Consider the following 17,529-nt stretch of genomic DNA (forward strand, 5'->3'; position numbering starts at 1 on the left):
TGAGTCTGGGGGTTTGGAGTTGACTCAGAAAATCATGGAGCCATTTCTTCCCCTCAGAGCCTCTGTGCTGGATAGCTCAGGTTTGAATTCTTCCTCAGGCAGAGTGCTGGTGGGGTTGTAGGACTTAATCACAGACTTTCTGGCTTCAGAGCCATTGACCTCTGTTTGCTGTAGGTGTTTTGCTTTTGAGGTTGGGAGAGGATTTTCTTGGCTAGAGAAGAGACATTCTTGACTCTCTTGGATTAGACAACTTTGCCTCATACTGTTTGCTCTGAGCTTTGACCATCCCTTACACTGGAAAAGCCAACCCAAATGAGTCTCCACCTGGTCAATCAGGACATTTTCTTCCAACACTTTCCCAGAACACTCCACCGAGGAAGTCCTTCGAAAGAGGCCGTGTAAGAGGAGACACTTTGATTCCCCCCAGGAATCCACAGAGGACAACAACTTTGACGAGGGGGAGGGGCCCCAGATCACCAAATGATGATGTCTCCTTTGGAGACATCCCGAAGCTCCTGAAACAAAAAGGTGGTTGGACTTCTGACACCCCTTCCCAGGAGGAATCTGTGTTCCTGGAGGCGTTCAGGTCTTGCCCGTCTATTTATTGCCCCCCCCCCCCCGAGCTGATTGAGCTCATTGACCTAGTTTTTTGGTGAGCATGGGAGGAACTGGACACTTTTGAGCTAATACCAAAAAGACCAGATAAAATTCTAGCCCCCCCACCAAGATCATACACACTGGAGCAAGTGGGGTGCCAGTTAATGCCATGGTAAGGAACTGGATAAACAGAGTTCTTCTGTTCATCCACCTAATAGAGAGTCTGGGGCATTGGGGAGATTTGGGAAGAGTGTATATGCTTTCAGCAACCTTTGCCCTCAGGTCTCTGAATTATGTGGCAGACTTTACGAGACTGCAGAGAGATTTTATCTGGGAGCTTACCAGATTTCTTTCTGGGTCCATTTATCCAAGGATGAAAGCAGAATCTCCTTGCAATTGGCAACCCTCCAGTCCACGTCTAATATGTCCATGAGGTTGATCTCCCATGCTGCAGAAGGTACCTCATGGGCAGCAGGTTTAGGCATAGCCATCAGAAGACCTGCCTGGATGTGCTTATGTGATTTTGCGGAACCATTTATGTTCTCATTTGTCTGTGCGCCTTTTGAGAGATGATCTCTGTTTGGCCCCATGGTTAAGGACATGCTGGCAGGGTGTGAACAAGAGGGAAAGACCCTGTCTGCCATGGCTATACATTTTTCTACCCCTCAAAGGAACGAGAGAGGTGATAGAAAGATGTGGTTTAAGAAATCCCAGTATCCTCTCCAGGATTCATGTGGAGATTGTTCCCCCAGGGGCAGAGGGGGTAATTCAAATGGAAGATATCATCCTTGTGGCAGAAGTGATCCACAGAACCAGGGCTTTAGAGATTTTCTCAGGTAAGCCCCACCAAGGCTTCTGAAAGGAGGCCTGACTGTTCCCCTCTTGGAAGGCAGTCAGAGGTCATCTATCTCTGCACCAGAGAACCTGGATTTCTATCACAAGAGAGTCATTGGTGCAGAGGATTGTATTCAGAGGTTATACTGTACCATTTTCTCCAAGTCCTCCAACATTTGTGAAGAGAATCCCCAGTGTTCCACTGAGTCAGAGGGAAGCAGTATCTCTAAGAATAAAAAAAAAACTGCCAGAAAAAGAGTCATCCAAGAGGTCCCCCCAGAACTTATTCAAAATTTTACTTGGTGACAAAAATGACAGGGGACTCGAGACCAGTTCTGGATCTCAGCAAATTGAGACAGTCTGTTCATTATATGAAGTTTTGGATGGTCAGTGTTCAGTCCATTTTGTTTTTGCTGCAAAAAGAATATTGGAAGTGCTAGATAGATCTTCAGCTTGCATACTGTAATTTCAAAATGAACAGGTGCTCCAGGAGAAACTTAAGCTTCCGCCTGGGAGCCATTCACTACCAGTTCAGAGCACTACCCTTTTGCCTCACCACATCCCCAGGGTGTTCACCAAATGCATGGCAGTAGTAGCAGCAGCTCACTTGAGACTGCTCGGATTCCAGGTGTTTTCATATCTAGATAACTAATTCCGCAATGCTGCAACCAGGCATCGACTACTACAGACAAGGGACCACTTGCTGCAGTTGTGTTATCTAAGGATAACAGCCAGTTGCAATAAGTTTCATCATATCCCAACGCAGAGTCTGGAATTCAGAGACTCTTTAGACGCGGTCATTATCTTCTCTTCCCTCTGCTCAGATAAATACTCTACAGTCTGAAATCAGAAAGGTGATCCAGAGTTCATCTCTTCCGTCTTGATTATACTGCAGGCATTGGGCTCCATGGCAACAGCTATCACCCTGGTTTCATTGGCCAGATTCCATGTGAGAATCCTTCAATGGACTCTGTTGACTTGGTGGTCCATTTTTCATCATCCATTATCCATGCCAGTTAAGGTCACTCAATTGTGCAAAAGATATCTTATGTGACAGATCCATTCAAATCAGCTCTGCAAAGGTTGTTCTTTTATTTTCTTTTTTTTCCCTTCCTAAGGCCATGGTGACCACAGATGCCTCCCAGCTTGGGGGGGGGGGGGTCAGTACTTGGGAAGGACAGCCCAAAATCTTTGGTCCCCTGAAGAGGCTAAGATGCATATCAGTGTCCTGGAGGTGAGCGCTGTCTTCCTAGCATTGCAGGCCTTTCAAGACACTCTCCTATCCAGGATTATTGCTGTACAGATGGACAATGTCCAATAGTCTGGTACATCAACAGATGAGGGGGAGAACCAGATCTTTACCCTCTTTGATGAGGAACTGAGAGAGTATGGCACTAGGCAGTCTCTTCTAATCACTTTCTAATAACCATGCATATTCCAGAGAAATCTGACATGATTGTAGATGAACTAAGCAGGTCCACTCTGGTGCCTCACAAGTGGTCTCTCAACAGTTTTTCCGTCAGTGGGGCCATCCATGCTGCAATCTATTTGCCTCTCCCCTCAACATGTAAGCAGGTTTTTGCCCTGATCCTCCTGTCAGGGGAGTCACCGAGAGATGCTGTAGTTCACGAATGGCCCTCCAGTCTCTTGTATGCCTTTCCATCCTTACCACTAATTCCCAGGTTTCTTCAGAAAGCAGTTCAGTTGAAGAGCACAATTATCATCATTGCCCCCTTTTGGCCACATCAGACTTTGTTTCCATTCCTGTGGCTTCATCTTCAACATCCACCTTGGATTCTGGATCCATCTCTAGACCTCCTGTCTCACCCAACAGGCTTGACTCATCTGGACATAACAGGCCTCAGGCTGACTGTATGGTTTCCCCAGTTCCACTGATTGCTCTACAGCCTGAGCTGTCGCTCTACAGCCCGGGCTGTCCTCCCCAGTCGATCATAGTTTGTTATCCATCTATAAGGCTTCTACTAGTAAGATTTACAAGAGTAAAGGAAAAAGATTTATCTTCTGGCCCCTAATCAAAGATCAGGATCCTTCTGTCAGTGATGCATGAATTTTTAGCTTCAATCTTTAAAGAAAGAGCTAGTATTTCAAATATTAGAGTTCAACTAGGTGTCATTTGTAATTTCCACATTGGTAAAAACTCTACATTAGCCTTTTTTTAAATTATACAACACCTTTCTCAAGGGAGTCGTTTTGCTTAGACCTCCGTTAAAAAATCCTACTCCCCCGTGGGACTTAAATATAATGCCTCAGGCCTCAACTCAATCTCCCTTTGAGCCTATAGCCAAGACTGACCTAAAATTGTTATCTTGGGAAACCATTTTTCTTGTTGCTATTACATCAGCTAGAAGAGTATCTGAACTCCAGGCTCTGTCTTCAAAGCCACCTCCTCTAATTTTTCACAAAGACAAGGTGTAGTTGTGTACTAACTCATCCTTTTTACCTAAGGCAGCTTCTGAGTCAAATGTTAACCAGGTCATGTGCATAGACTACTTTGTTTCTGCCTTCAGAGAACCGAAGACTTTAGAAAGACTGACCCAGTTATTTGCTTCCTTTTCTCCCAAAAGATTGGGCAAATCTGCATCTAAAATTGCATTGGCCAAATGGCTGGTTGATTGAATAACCTTTGTCTAAGAGAAATTAGAATTACCTTTACAAAAACCTCCTAGAGCTCATTCCACTAGGTCCGTGGCGGTTTCTTCATCTTTTTGTTCAAGAGCCTCCTTAGATGATTTGTATAGCTGCATCTTGGGCTAATCCTGACACTTTAATTGCTCATTACAAGTTGCATTTAATTTCCAGGAAAAGAGCGGCTTTTGTCTCAGCAGTGCTCTCGAATATCCTTCCATAAGGGCCTCCCAAGGTTACAGTAGCTGAGGACTCTGTCTCATCAGTTGAGGAGTGAACATTAGATAAAAAAGTTAGGTACTTACCATAGTGTTCCATCTGTGTTCATTTTCATTCTTCCTCAACTTCCTCAACTTCCTGCCTCCATTCTTTACTTCTGGACAGATCTAAAAGTTGTACAGGGACCTCCACTCCTTGTTTGAGCTCCAGCTTCTTTTTACTTTTTAGCCTTTGGTAATTTCTGTAATAGGTTGTCCTTTTACGTTTAAGGGCAGCAAACTCGATCTGAGGTATGTTAGGTTGGCAGGGCATTGTGGGTAAAGGGAGGAGCTTGAGACTTCTAAGACCAGATGATCTGTTATACTGCTGAGCTGGATCAGAGTATCAAATCAGAACCCATCAGTTGAGGAAGAATGAAAATGGACAACACAGATAGAACATTATAGTAAGTACAGAACATTTTTTATGTATCAGATGTACAGGCCAGTATATAGTTCTAGTTTTTAAAAAAATCCTTGATTGTATGAATGACCTGATAACCTAGACTAACCCTAATTTCCTGCATTTTTCACTACCCGTAACACCTTGTACTTTCTTACTCTTACATGTTATGACTGTCCCTTTTGAAGTTTTATCCATTATACATTTTAAATGTTTGCATGGTGCTGTAAATATTTAGCCATTATTGTTTTAACATTACCATGTCTATGTACCATTGTTATGTATGTATCTTTGTAACTCTTGGTACACTGTCCTGGGCTTAGACTGAAATTGGTCAGAACTGGTGAGCACTCTACCACAGTAAGTAAATTCAATAAAAGATAAAAACATTTCATTCTTTAACTAATATTTTAATTGACTGCTGTCCTTACGAAACATTACATGTATGTGAATGTTTATGTACTAGAAGTGCGACACTGTACAGAAGTTACTTTAAATATATTCATTGTTATATATATTTAAGCACCTTTATTAAATTGTCATTTAAGACATAAAATGTATATTAACAGAAAGGAAAACAAACTATATTAATGTTTTTCCTTTTACATGTATTGTACAACATACTTTTTCTTTCTTTGTAACTCAGTCCAACATGACATAAATTGCTGAATTCCTGCTTTCCCTTAAACTTCACTCCTCTTCTTGAGCATTATCATGCGTGTATTGTTCCCACAATTTCCATTTATTTCTATGTAATTTGCTCTTTCCCTTTTCTAAAGGTCTCTCTTCCAGTAAGTTTGTCTTTTTATACTCTTCAGTACTTCAAATACAGTTGGTTTAGACTTTTATTTCCATCTTCTAATAATTGCTTCTTTGGCAGCCAGCAGACTTAAACTTGTTGCCAGTTCAGATCCTGTGTCCCAGCTCAAGAATAATTTCCTTAGTTACAGAAATTTACTCAACCAGTATTTTTGATAAGAGTACTGTGTGAGGAATTTTTCAAATCTGCTAACTCATTACCCTTACAAAACATTATGTTCCCAGTAACCGCTTTCTTCCCCATCACACCTCCGAAATGTGCTGTCTGCCTGAGGAAAAATTCTTTTGAAGTGTGCTTGAGGTATAAAAACACCTATGCAAACACTTCCAGGCAAAAATCCTAAACCTGATGCACTTTGTTGCAACTGGGAGCCATACATGTCCTCCCACTGTTCACTTGTAAATTTTTCTTTTCCATTCTCTTTCCAGTCTTTTGTAACCTCTACTGATTGGTTCTTATAGTTATTGTGCAATATTGTTATGCCCTACTAATTTAACATTTTTTTAACAGCAGCTTCTGTTCCAGATTCAACTGAAAACTCTACCAGAGCAGGACATAGAAAGTTATATTTTCATGCACATTTTCAGATGGAGTTATTCAATGCTGTCCCCTACCCCACTCATCCAAACCTTTGATTATGCTGACACCCTACTAGACTTGCCAGCAATCTATCTGATCTGTACACACACACACACACACACATATAATTGAAGTGATCGAAAGTCATTTGATTGCTTCTGCTGGTGTCAAGTCCTTGCAAGATGTGCACAGTGGGAATTTGCCCTTTCCCTATTGTAGTGCGAGCTCAGAGTTAGTGTATATATATATATATATATATATATATATATATATATATATATATATATATATATATATATATATATATATATATATATATATATAAAATTAACAGAGGGTGGGGGATGCAGGGGGCCTTGCCCTCTTGCAAAAAAAATAAGTGTTTTGTTTTGTGATCTTTCTGGACCAATCGTCAGCCATTCGAGATCTGTGTACTTTTAGAAGTGCATGCACACACATATGTATAAAACACATGTGTGTTTTTCTTAACTTTAACTGTGTACTCCATGCTGCCATCATAAACAAGCTAAGTGCCTTATAATTTGGTTAGTACATGGTAAGGTGTATAACCAGATGGCCGAAAGATAGAGCCCGCATAGTTAAAGCACCTCCTCAGAAATTATGAAGATAACTAGTGCTGTACTCAAGGGCTCAGCACTTGGACTCCTCCTTTTTGGCATCTGCTTCTGTGATCTGCAGACCGGAAATTAGGAGTTTGGTTAACTAAGTTTGCAGATGAGTGCAAATTGGGTGTCCTTCTCAAATCTCCCTCTAATATCTCTTCATTACAACAAAAACTAAGCCTCATAAACAAGTGATGTGTGGAAAGAAGGCTAAAATTAAATGTGAAAAGTGCATTATTGTCGCATTTGGTAAACAACCTTCTCCTTCAACATGCAATATAGCCAGTGAGCCACTCCAAAATGATAATGTGGTTAGGGATCTTGGAACTTCGGTAAATAACACCATGTAGCAACAGTATTTAGAAAATCCATGTTTAGAGCAACAAGTGTCTAAAGACTCATGATCCTAGTCAAGACAATATCCCTCTGTATGCACCCCTAATTAGACAAGTTGTATACACCAACCCCTTTGGAATGTACCTTTGTAGACATATTAAGTAACTGGATAGGCCTCAGAGGTTCCTAACTTGGAAGACTGTGCCCTTAAAGTACCTGAGCTACCTGGAAAGGCCTGAAGAGCTGTTTTTTAATAGGCTTTTGCATGGTGATCTGTGCCTTTCATTCCATATTAATAGACTTTACTTGAACGCCTGCATCCTCACAAGTCAGATAGTACCACCAAAACAGCACAGCAAAAAAAAAAAAAAAAAAAAAAAAAAAAAATTAAGAAATATTTATTGTACTTATGAAAATTCCTAGAATCCTGTGTCTTGTAACATGGAAGTTGGAAGACCAAAAATTAAATTACCAAGTTCAAAATTGGCATTTCCCAGAATATTCCATTTTCTCAGAGGTATGGTGATCATGGAGTTGGTATGTATAAGATGTCCTTCCTTGTTACTGTTGCAGTATTCCTTACAAAAAGGGTGATATGTCCTGTCAGCATGCCAAAACCTTAGGGTTTTCCAAGTTGTACCCCAGACATATGTCCTATGATGAGGCGTAAGGTACATTAGTGATGTACAAGTATCAAATCCTCAGAACTTCTTTGCCACCAGTCTGAACGCTGATTTTTTTTTAATACTTCACTCTTAAGTTCATGTTGTTTACCAGCAGGTTTTTCCACCTTGCATTTGTGTACCTGGAAGAGTGTGTTGTTGGTGGCTCTGACTTCGACTTCTGCCAAGAATGTTCCTGAGGTGCAAAGCTGTGATGGCAATCCCTTCTTTTCTGTTTTTTCACAAAGATGGTGTCACTTTGGACCAATCCTCCATTTATGCCTAAAGTGGTAAATGACTTGTCTTTGAATCTGACCATTTGTCTTCCTTCCTTTTTAAAAATTGGGTTTGGCTTTTTCTAAGCAAACTGTTCCCTCTTCTCTTTTCATGGTAAGCAGCTTCCTTTTTCTGTTCATGCTCATTCTACAAGGGCCATGACATCTTCTGGAGCTTTTTCCCGGGGTCTTGACACTCATTCCATTGTTGAAGCTGCTACTTGGTCTTTACATATGTTTATTAAGCACCACAAGTTGGATGTCTTTTTTAGGGCTAGGGCAGGTTTTTGGAGGAATCTTCCGTTGTTTCCTCCTCCTGATTTCTTCAGTAGCTTTAGTCCTCTCCCTTTTGTAAGGAGTATTGCAACGGTGTTGAGGAAGGAGTAAAGTAAGGGGTACTGCAACAATGTTAAGGACATAGTACTGCTGTGGAAGAACTTAACCATAACAGTAGATGTCCTACTTTTCACTGTTGTAGTATCCTGTCCCTCCCTCCTTCACCCCTGTTCATTTAATTTCTGTGCTGAGTGGTCGTGGAGCGTTTTTTCTTCTCTTTTTGGATGTACAAGTTGTTTTTTTTTTTTTCCTTTTGGGTTGCTGTGGTTCTTCTGGGGAAGTTCAGTTTAGAGGATTTGGAGCTTATACATCTCTTGTATACATTACACCTTGGATGTTGAATATATGTCTGATGCTTGGAAAGACCTAAGGCTTTGGATTGCTGGCTGGAAGTACAGCTGTCCTTGGCAGGATAATCCCTTTGTAAGGAATACTGCAACAGTGAAAAGCAGGACATCTACTGTTGTGGTAAATTCTTACACAACTGTACTTTTCTTGGGGTGCTGGGGGGGATTGCCCCCCTTACAGAAACGTTTAAAGGAGAAGAGTGGTCTTCAAAAGTCGCTCTTCTCTTGTATTTGTTGTTTCTTTTTCTGGACTCATGTCAAAGTCCAAGTCCCGACACTTTTTAATAGGGGATACACATTTATTTTTCAGTACTTATTCCACCTCTGGAACTAACTTCTTCTGCAAGTTAAAAAGAGTGACACCTAGCATTCTTCAAATTAAATTGGAATGATTGATAGGTTCATAGGTTCATAGGTTCATACTAGGCTATCTGCCCGAGGGCATTTATAAGCCTAGCCCATTGTTTTGTGGCTTACGCCACCCCTTTAGTATGGGGAACTATACCCATTATTTTGCTGTGCCTCTGTCGAGCAGTGACACTGAGGTAATATGATGAGTGCCCATAAATTTACAGTGTGTCTGAGCTGCTTTGCTTTTCTTGAGAATGGGAGTACAGCATGAGGGTGGATATTGACAAGATGTAAATGGTGTTTTGGCTTTGTTGCCTTGTATTTAGTATGAACTTTCCTTTGATTTTTAGTGTGGCTAGACCCCCACCCCCACCCAGTGACCACTTTCTAAGAACTACATGGAGAAGTGGGCCTGTTGTGATCAGAGTGCTCCTTTTGTGCACCATTCTGCTTGATGTTGCCACAGTTGGCTGCCACTTACTCTTCACATTTCTGTTTAAATCAACAGTCTGAGCCAGTTGCCATCTTGATTTTCTTTTGTGTACCAAGTGTCTGAGCCTGTGGGTATTGCAGATCTCAGTGCATTGTTTTCTGCTTGCATTTTATCTTTTTACTTCTACTGATTTTTATATTTTTATGAACCTCAGACTGCTTGCTTATTAAATAAATTAATTTTACGTGACTGTGTCTTGTCCTTGCCAGATTTTCTTTTTTGCATACTTATTATTTGCTTTGGCTTCTACAAGCTCTTTACAAACTTAAGTGTTTGAAAGTATGTCCTTTTTCTGGTGGTCATTGTTAAGTTTGTCCCCCAGTTTTTCCATTTGTAATTAGTATAGGGACAGGATGGGTTACCATAATTCTTTGTATGTGTAAGAGGACGAAAAAAATGTGCTGCTACCAGCACATATTATTTTTTCCTCTTAGGTTGAAGAGCAAAAAAAAAAAAAAGGTCCTTGTTTGGGAAGCCAATCAAAAACGCGCACAGCATACCCCCTTCTGTTCAATGCGGAACATCAAGCAGTTCCGCACTGAACAAAGCTCCATTTTTTGATTGGCTTGTATACCAGTATACTTGCAAATCAAAAAAAAAAAAAAAAAAGCGGAGAAAAAAACTCCGGAATAGGGATGTCTGCTTTTTGAAAATTCTGCGATTTGTCTGGGTTTTAAAACCCGGACAAATCGCAGAATTTTCAAAAACAGCCTGGACAGGAGCCCAAAAAAGAGGACATGTCCGGGGAAACCCGGACGTATGGTAACCGTAGACAGGAAGGGAACAGCAGGCCTCCACTTAAATGTGTATGTATGAGCTTTCATTTCTGTTTGATTTTGTCAGTTGGAGTTTTTGCAGTACCAGTTTTACTGTGTCACTTTTGCCCTCCACTTGCCTGCTGACCATCAGGCTTCTACTGTGTCTATGTTTGTTTCTGCCACAGCTCTGTGAGTATTAGAAGAAGAACAGGAAAAAAAATTGGCCATCAACCAAGCCACTCTTAGGGGTGGATGCATTTTCCCCAGTCTGTGAGATCCCCGATGCCAAGTCATTGCCTCTTTCCCATATTGGCAGCCTTGTAGAACTGCATGCATTTGTGTGTCCCTTAATGCTGTCCACAGCATGTCACTGCTGCTTGATCAGGTTCATCCCTGATCCTTTCTACTGCTTTGTATAGCTCTAGCTGTGTCTTAACAGTGGATGCATTGGACCAAACTTCCCATCACCCCAATGTGGGTGAGTTGTCATTGGATTCAGCGTTCTGCTCCACTGCTAGCTACTCCACTGCCCAGGTCATTTATAAATCTTTGGTCTTCTGGGTTGCAGTCTGGTATTTATTCCTTTTTGCGACAGAGAATGGTTTTGAAGCTTGTGTGCTTAAGCTGGAAGGAAAAGAATGCCCTGCTTTCTCTGGAGAATGTTTCTTCCACCTAATGGCTTATCTGTTTTACATAGGATGAATTGATTATCTATTTGTGGTGATCTCAAAATTTAAGCGATAAATTTAGTTTATTTGTCTTGTTTTTGACTTGTGCTGAAATTTGTTTTCAGGTTCTCAACTGATGAGGGGCAGTGTTGGTATTCTTACAATTTTACCGATGATCCCATCTACTTCACTGGTTTAGCTTCAGAACCAGGGGCTAAAAGTATGACTGTCAGCATATGGGGATACAGGGAGACTTTGATCTCGCAGTACTGGGCATCCTTCACTGTGGACTTCAGGGATCTCCTTACTCGAAACTGTAAGTTGTTCTAAATTTTACTTTAGTTATATCATTTTTTATCCAATTTTTTTTTCCTCTGGGGGGAACAGACACAAAAGTAATGAAGTCCTTGTTGAGGAGGTTGGGAGTGTGATGATTTCCTAGATCAGTTTTTCTTTGTGTTGCATATTTTTAGTTAGGATGAGAATTACATTTTGGTCCTTAGTTACTGAAAATTGTTTATGGGATGATTAACACCAATTTCCTTTAAATATTAAAAAACATAAAGAACGACACATCATGCTAATCAAAACATTAGTGAAATAAAGTTGTAAATATAAAATGCTGTGTTTTAAAAACTTGCTCCAGAGTGTGTCAAGCAAAGCATTTGTAGTACGCATACTGTAATATAATGAATACTAGAACAATTAAACTTGCCTTAAAGATCTGACTTGCTAGCAGCACTTTATTATAAGCATTGAAACCAAGATGATGCTTGTTCCTTTTTAAAAGCTGCCATCACATCTCTTTCACTTTAGTCGTTCAGATCCCCCTCCACTCAAACTCTGATTAGCATGACCCACTACAAGAAAAACAAATGTATGAAGACCAGCGTACCACCTTGTTGTGCTTTTATATAAGGCATTGTTGATGGAGTCCAAATAGTATTGTGAAAAGCAGTACCATTACTCTGTAAATTTCAACAGACTGCCAAGACAAGGGGACTTAAATGGGAAGATACCTTAAGTCCATAGAAAATAGATTAAAGAAAGTTTTTCGTCAAACACGTGGTACTAGCAAAAGCAGTGAAAATAAAGGAAATCATCCAAGAAAGGGCTGACCTTTCAAGACAAAGGGAATCCTCGGCCGCATACTGTAACTAATCATGGTCATCTAGAAAGTTTACTGAGGCCAAAACAACTTTTGTTGGCTGTTATATACAGGGATGTGCAATGTGCCATTTTATTGCCTTCAGAGCTTTCACTGACATCAATCCTTCTTGCACGTTCAGTTAGAGGCATTTTCATTCAGAATTGTCCTGGAAGTCCAGGAGATGGATGTTGGCGATTTCTCCAGTGGAAGACTCCACTATCAACCCTGTTAGTGAGGCTTAATTTCCATTTGAAAATAGGATCAGCTACTCTGTCATTGTCCTTTATTACCCTGTTTGTTACAAGATTTTGGCAAATTAATACGGTCTTAAGTACCAAACATCAAGATCAGCATCTAATGAAGCTGAATTTGAGTTGAGAATATGACCAGTTCCTCAGTGTCTATTATTGTCCTGTGTGCGTTACAAGATTTTGTTCAAAGAAATGCTGTTGTAAGTACCAAACATCAAGTATAGCTGTTGGTCCCTTTCAAAGACCACCACACGTCTAAATTTAAAATGGCTCCACAGTGAGACTTTAGAGGATACTGACTGTAGCCCCTCCTTGTAATGCAGTGCAAAGAGGAGCCCTTCTCTGCTATCTAAAGAAGAGGAACATGTTAATGTTTGTAGGATTATTCTCCTCTTCATCAGGGCCCTCAGTGTAGTCATCAGGATATTAACTTTTCTGAGACATCGCATAACATGGGAGTAACTCTAAACTATCCAAGTCCAGAAATACGTCTTCTCCCAAAAAGAAGTGATTGGAGTCATAACCATCTCAGTAGGTTAGTACTGTTCATTGTATTCACTATTGTAGTAATGGCACTTTGGAACTTCAGCTGCTGAAACTCAGATGACTGACCCAACTTCCAGAGCTTCACTGCATTCCCCTTCAGGCTGGGTGGATGCCCTCCCCTCCCGGACATGAGTGTATGAGGTACATCTGCCGATGCCATCTTTTTAGTTCTTTCTTCAGCAGTTTGTGTCAGGATTGATGGACAGTTCCAAAGTATTTTTTAGTCCTCTGGTTCACCTGGCATTGAGTTCTGGAAAGAATACTTTACTGGGAAAAATGTGTTTTATTTTATTGCAGCACTTTTCATTGCATGTCTAATGTAGCATTTTATACTAGGGTATGCCAGAGCTATACACAAGGGAAGTTCATCATATTGTTCACTGCTGAAGTAACCTTGGCTATATGGGTTATATCCTGCCAAAGATATAACAACTGGCCAACTACTAAAGTTTCTGGACATCTTCCACGCACCCAAATGGTCAAGCAGCTTGAGGTGAGCTAACTAAAAGACAAATTTGGGCATGAAGTCATTTAGAGCTTTACTGCCTCCAAAGTGTACGTGCCTCTGAGGCTTTTAATGATCGGCTGTTGGCTTGTGCTTTCCTTACTGGACAGATGCGTTTCCTTTGGGAAGAAAAACAGCTTCCAATTCTCAATTTTATTGATGTTTTATTATTTTTCTCTTCAGGAAAGTTATTCTAAAGCTGGAAGTGTTTTGTTCATGGACTGCAGTTGTTTTTTTCTGTCCGTTTAAAAGTAATCTAAACTGAAAACTTGTCTGTGGAAAAATTGTGTTGATTTCTCATTTGTGGGGCTGACATAGTGTTGTAAAATGCTTTTTAACTGCATCTTTCTGTCAAAAAAAGTAACTTTTTTCACTGGTAGTTTTACTAGCAATTGCTTATTGTCTTCCTCTGGAAAGAACATTTTTGCTTGACTGTAGAACAAACTACTGGTCCCTTAGTCAGTCCTCCTTCCAACCACAAAAAGAAAGTTAAGCAAACTGCCTTTGCCACCACAGCAGGCTGGAAGTTTGCCTTAGCCACAGGTGGGTGACTCTACTGTGGCCATTTATCGTACCTCAGACCACTTATCTTTTATCCCTGATCCCTCTGGATGTAGCACATACAGCCAATACGGACTGGGGGGTTAGCCACGTCCATTATGGCTGTTGGGAGTCCCCTCAGTGGTCAAGGGCAAGCCATTCCTGTTGACACCCTGGAAGAGGGAACAGGGAAGGTTTCTCTGCTGTGTTAAAATGTTGTGTCCATCTCAGAGGATACATTTTCTGCCGTTAGTAACACAGTTGTCCCATTTCCTGTCCAAGAGAAACCGAAAAAGCAAGCATATATCTACTAACCCTCAAATTTCTTTGGATAGAAGTAGTTTACTGAGTCTGGTTCAGGGTTTAATTCAAGCTATTTCTCCTTCTTGTAAAGTAGTTTCTGGTAAAAGGAGGATTCATCTTTTCCTGAAGAGATTCAGTATTCTAAATCTGAACAGGAAGCTGCAGGGATTAGACACTGGGATTTTTTCCTCAAATTTCTGAATCTCCAGAGGAGACCTCATTGTCTGATTCTCCCTGTTGGGGTTTCTGTTTCTCCGAGGCTGTTGCTAGATTATGCCAGTGTCTTTCAGTGAGGGAACATAGAAATTTCTCGGTCCCTCAGAAAATACATGGGTTGTTTCCAGAACTTTCATCCATTCCTCCTGTTTTGCTGGCTTTAGAGGATTGTGTTATTGCCTGCAATTTTCCTGATAGCCAGACAGCTGCCCCTAAAAAGGCAGATAAAGTGTACAAAGTTCCTCAGTCTTTTAAATGTGTACAATTTCCCCAAACCTGACCTAGTGGCAATAGCTTGAGTTGATCCCAGTGCTTAAGCGTTTAGCTAATTTCAGTCTTACCCTTTCAGGTAAGGATATGAAAATTGCTAGGTGTGGGAAAAAGTGTACATTTCTGTAACACTGATTTTCAAAATTTTGAATTGTCAGGCTCATATGTTAAGAGTTCTGACAAATTGTGAAAGTATGACAAATATTTTATCTGCAGTTCCTTCTTGTGAGGAGAAATCTATTTTAAATAACTTAGTTTCTTCTGTTGTACAGGTCACTCTTCATTGTTTTCAGAGCATGTGTATGACCCTGTTGATACTTCTTCCAGGGCTATGGCAACTGGTACTGTTTTAATGTGGTTTGTATGGCTGGATTCTCACAAACTCCAAGATGATGACAAAAATGAGATTTTAAGTTCTCCATTGGATAGAGCTTGTGTTTGGCTTCTGTGCAGAGGTGATCCAAAGTGTGATGAAAGGGTAAGCTGATCCAGGGAATAACTAAGATTTTCAGCCTTCCTTTTCCAAATTGTCCAAAGGATTTTCTCTTTTCTCATCCAATTTTCGCAAAAGCAGCTTGAGCAGTCTCAACAAATTTAGGTAACAGACGTTTAAAAGGCAAGACATGTTCCAAAGAGAAATCTTGAACCTCCCAAAACCAAGTGCAGTCCAGTGGCTCTGAATGATTATTCAAGAGACCTTGTGACACCCTCCCAGCCCGGCCCCCTTTGTCTGCCAGAAAGTCTGAATCTCCATTTTTCTTATTTTCAACAGATTGATTCAGACAAATGGGTCCAGCGGGAGGAAATTTCTCCTTTCGAGGGAGTCCTTCCTCTTCCCCTGGTCAGACTGTTGTGTTTTAACCTCTTGTTCTTCACATCCCTGTTCTTCCTAACTTGAAACATGTTTTAAGGTTGTGTGTGTCTGTATCACATTAGCAGTTCTCTGCCTTACCCTTTGGATATTAACTGCACCAAGATTGTTCACAGTGTCTGCCTAGTTACACCTCATTGCGGGCTACAGGGTATCATTTTCCCATATTTAGATGACTTGCGTATCTTTGCAGAGCCTTTTTCAAAGTGTCAGGAATCCCTCTCTTGGGTGAGAGATCTCTTGTACAAGCTGGGATTACAAGAGAATATTCAGAAGTCTTTCTTGATTTCCTCACACAGGATTGTGTTCTTGGGATGTCAACTAGATACCTCAGTTAAGAAAAAAAAGATGACGTGCACTAATAACTTATACCAAACCAACAGTACACTGCACTTGGGAGTGACAAAATCCATCAAATGAAGGATCCCAGATGTTAAAAGAGGAAAAACAGGTCAGCCAGATGAACAAATCCCACATGAAGTTTATTAGACTAATCCAATTATAAAAATGCCAAAAAAGGCACAATAAAATCAAGTCACTAAAAATTATCAGTGAGTTTAGCACAGAGTATGAAACCAAATTTTAAAATGCACTTTTGTCTTTCCCAAAACACATCTAGGACTTCATCAGAACTAAAAATTCAAAGATACCCCAGTGATTAAGTACAAGTGCCAATTGTGATAAATTGCACTATTTAAAGTAAAATTACACTTCAGAGTACATCTAGCTGAATTGTTTGATATGAAAGTCATTGCCAACAGTTAAGCATAGTTTGTTGTTATTTAAAAATATACTTAAATTCACCTTGCACAGAAGATAAGTAATTTATTTTATATTAAACAATGTGTTTAAAAAATAAATATATATTCATGCAAGTATTCCATAGAAGTGTCAAGGCCATTGATCTTTTGTTAAAGTTTAAAACTGGGTGAATCAACTTATTTTCATTAAGACCTGGTGGTGCACTTGCATTGTCTCAGTTGCCAAACTGTTTCTGTGTACTCAGTTGCCAAACTGTTTCTGTGTACTCAGAAGCAGTTTCCGAGACACTACCTGGGGATTAATTGAAATAATTTCTAAAATACCAAATTCAATTTGTTTTAAATCCCCAAAAGCAACAGAATGCGTATATGGGGCATTGTTAGGTTGCATTTCTTAATATCTTAACAATGTTCCTACATTTTTTTCTTCAGTGTATCTCAGTCTTGCCTATATAAAATACTGGACTTTGGTTACTTTTAGCAAAATAGACCAATCCTGCTGTATTATAGTTCCCATTCTGCAAAATCACCTTAGACCGTAAACTGTTGTTAACCATGTAGTCAACTGTATAAATGTAGGGGCATTGATTACAGCTGCTACATTTTTTGTCCCTTTTGGACGTACAAGAGAATGAAATGGATGACTACGCGCACACCCCTTTCAGAAATGTTTTATAAATTACTAGAAATTTTTTAAACAAAATATAGTTCTTTCCCATTATAATTGTGTACTTTATAATTTCCCCTCAAAAATTGTCCAGTTACCTTTAATAATTTTTACTTGTTAAAATGTACTTTGCAGAACCATTGCCTTGTCAGAACAAGTGTCCATTTAATAGGATCGTAGGAGGTTACTAGGCTAATGGCGCTGGTGTCCTTACAAGCCTAGCCAAGTGTTTATCCCCAAAAATAAACCTCAGTCAGCACCTGTTGCCCCGGTCAGTGAGGTACACAGGTGTTACCCCTGGGGCAGATTTGTGGTTTCCCATCCACGCATCAAGGCTGCGCTTGAAGAGGGTCAGCTAGGTGCTCTGACATGTATGGGAAGTCTATTCCAGAGATGGGGCAGCCTCTGGGAGACAAACCTGTCTCTCCAGCAGGTTTTGTTGATAATCCCATATTAGATTCAGA

At 40.3% G+C, this 17,529-nt stretch overlaps 1 protein-coding gene across 2 annotated transcripts in view; it reads left to right on the top strand.

Moving 5' to 3' along the window:
* SORT1 (sortilin 1) overlaps nucleotides 1–17,529 on the top strand; it is a 941,002-nt gene that overhangs the window by 631,809 nt on the left and 291,664 nt on the right. For both annotated transcript variants that reach the window (XM_044076883.1, XM_044076884.1), the window contains one exon: nucleotides 11,111–11,301. In XM_044076883.1, the coding sequence (XP_043932818.1) occupies nucleotides 11,111–11,301 (191 nt within the window). The remainder of the gene's footprint in view (nucleotides 1–11,110; nucleotides 11,302–17,529) is intronic.

Source organism: Protopterus annectens, chromosome 7.part0 (genome assembly GCF_019279795.1).
Source record: "Protopterus annectens isolate FY-2018-M chromosome 7.part0, PAN1.0, whole genome shotgun sequence".
Taxonomy (NCBI): domain Eukaryota; kingdom Metazoa; phylum Chordata; order Ceratodontiformes; family Protopteridae; genus Protopterus; species Protopterus annectens.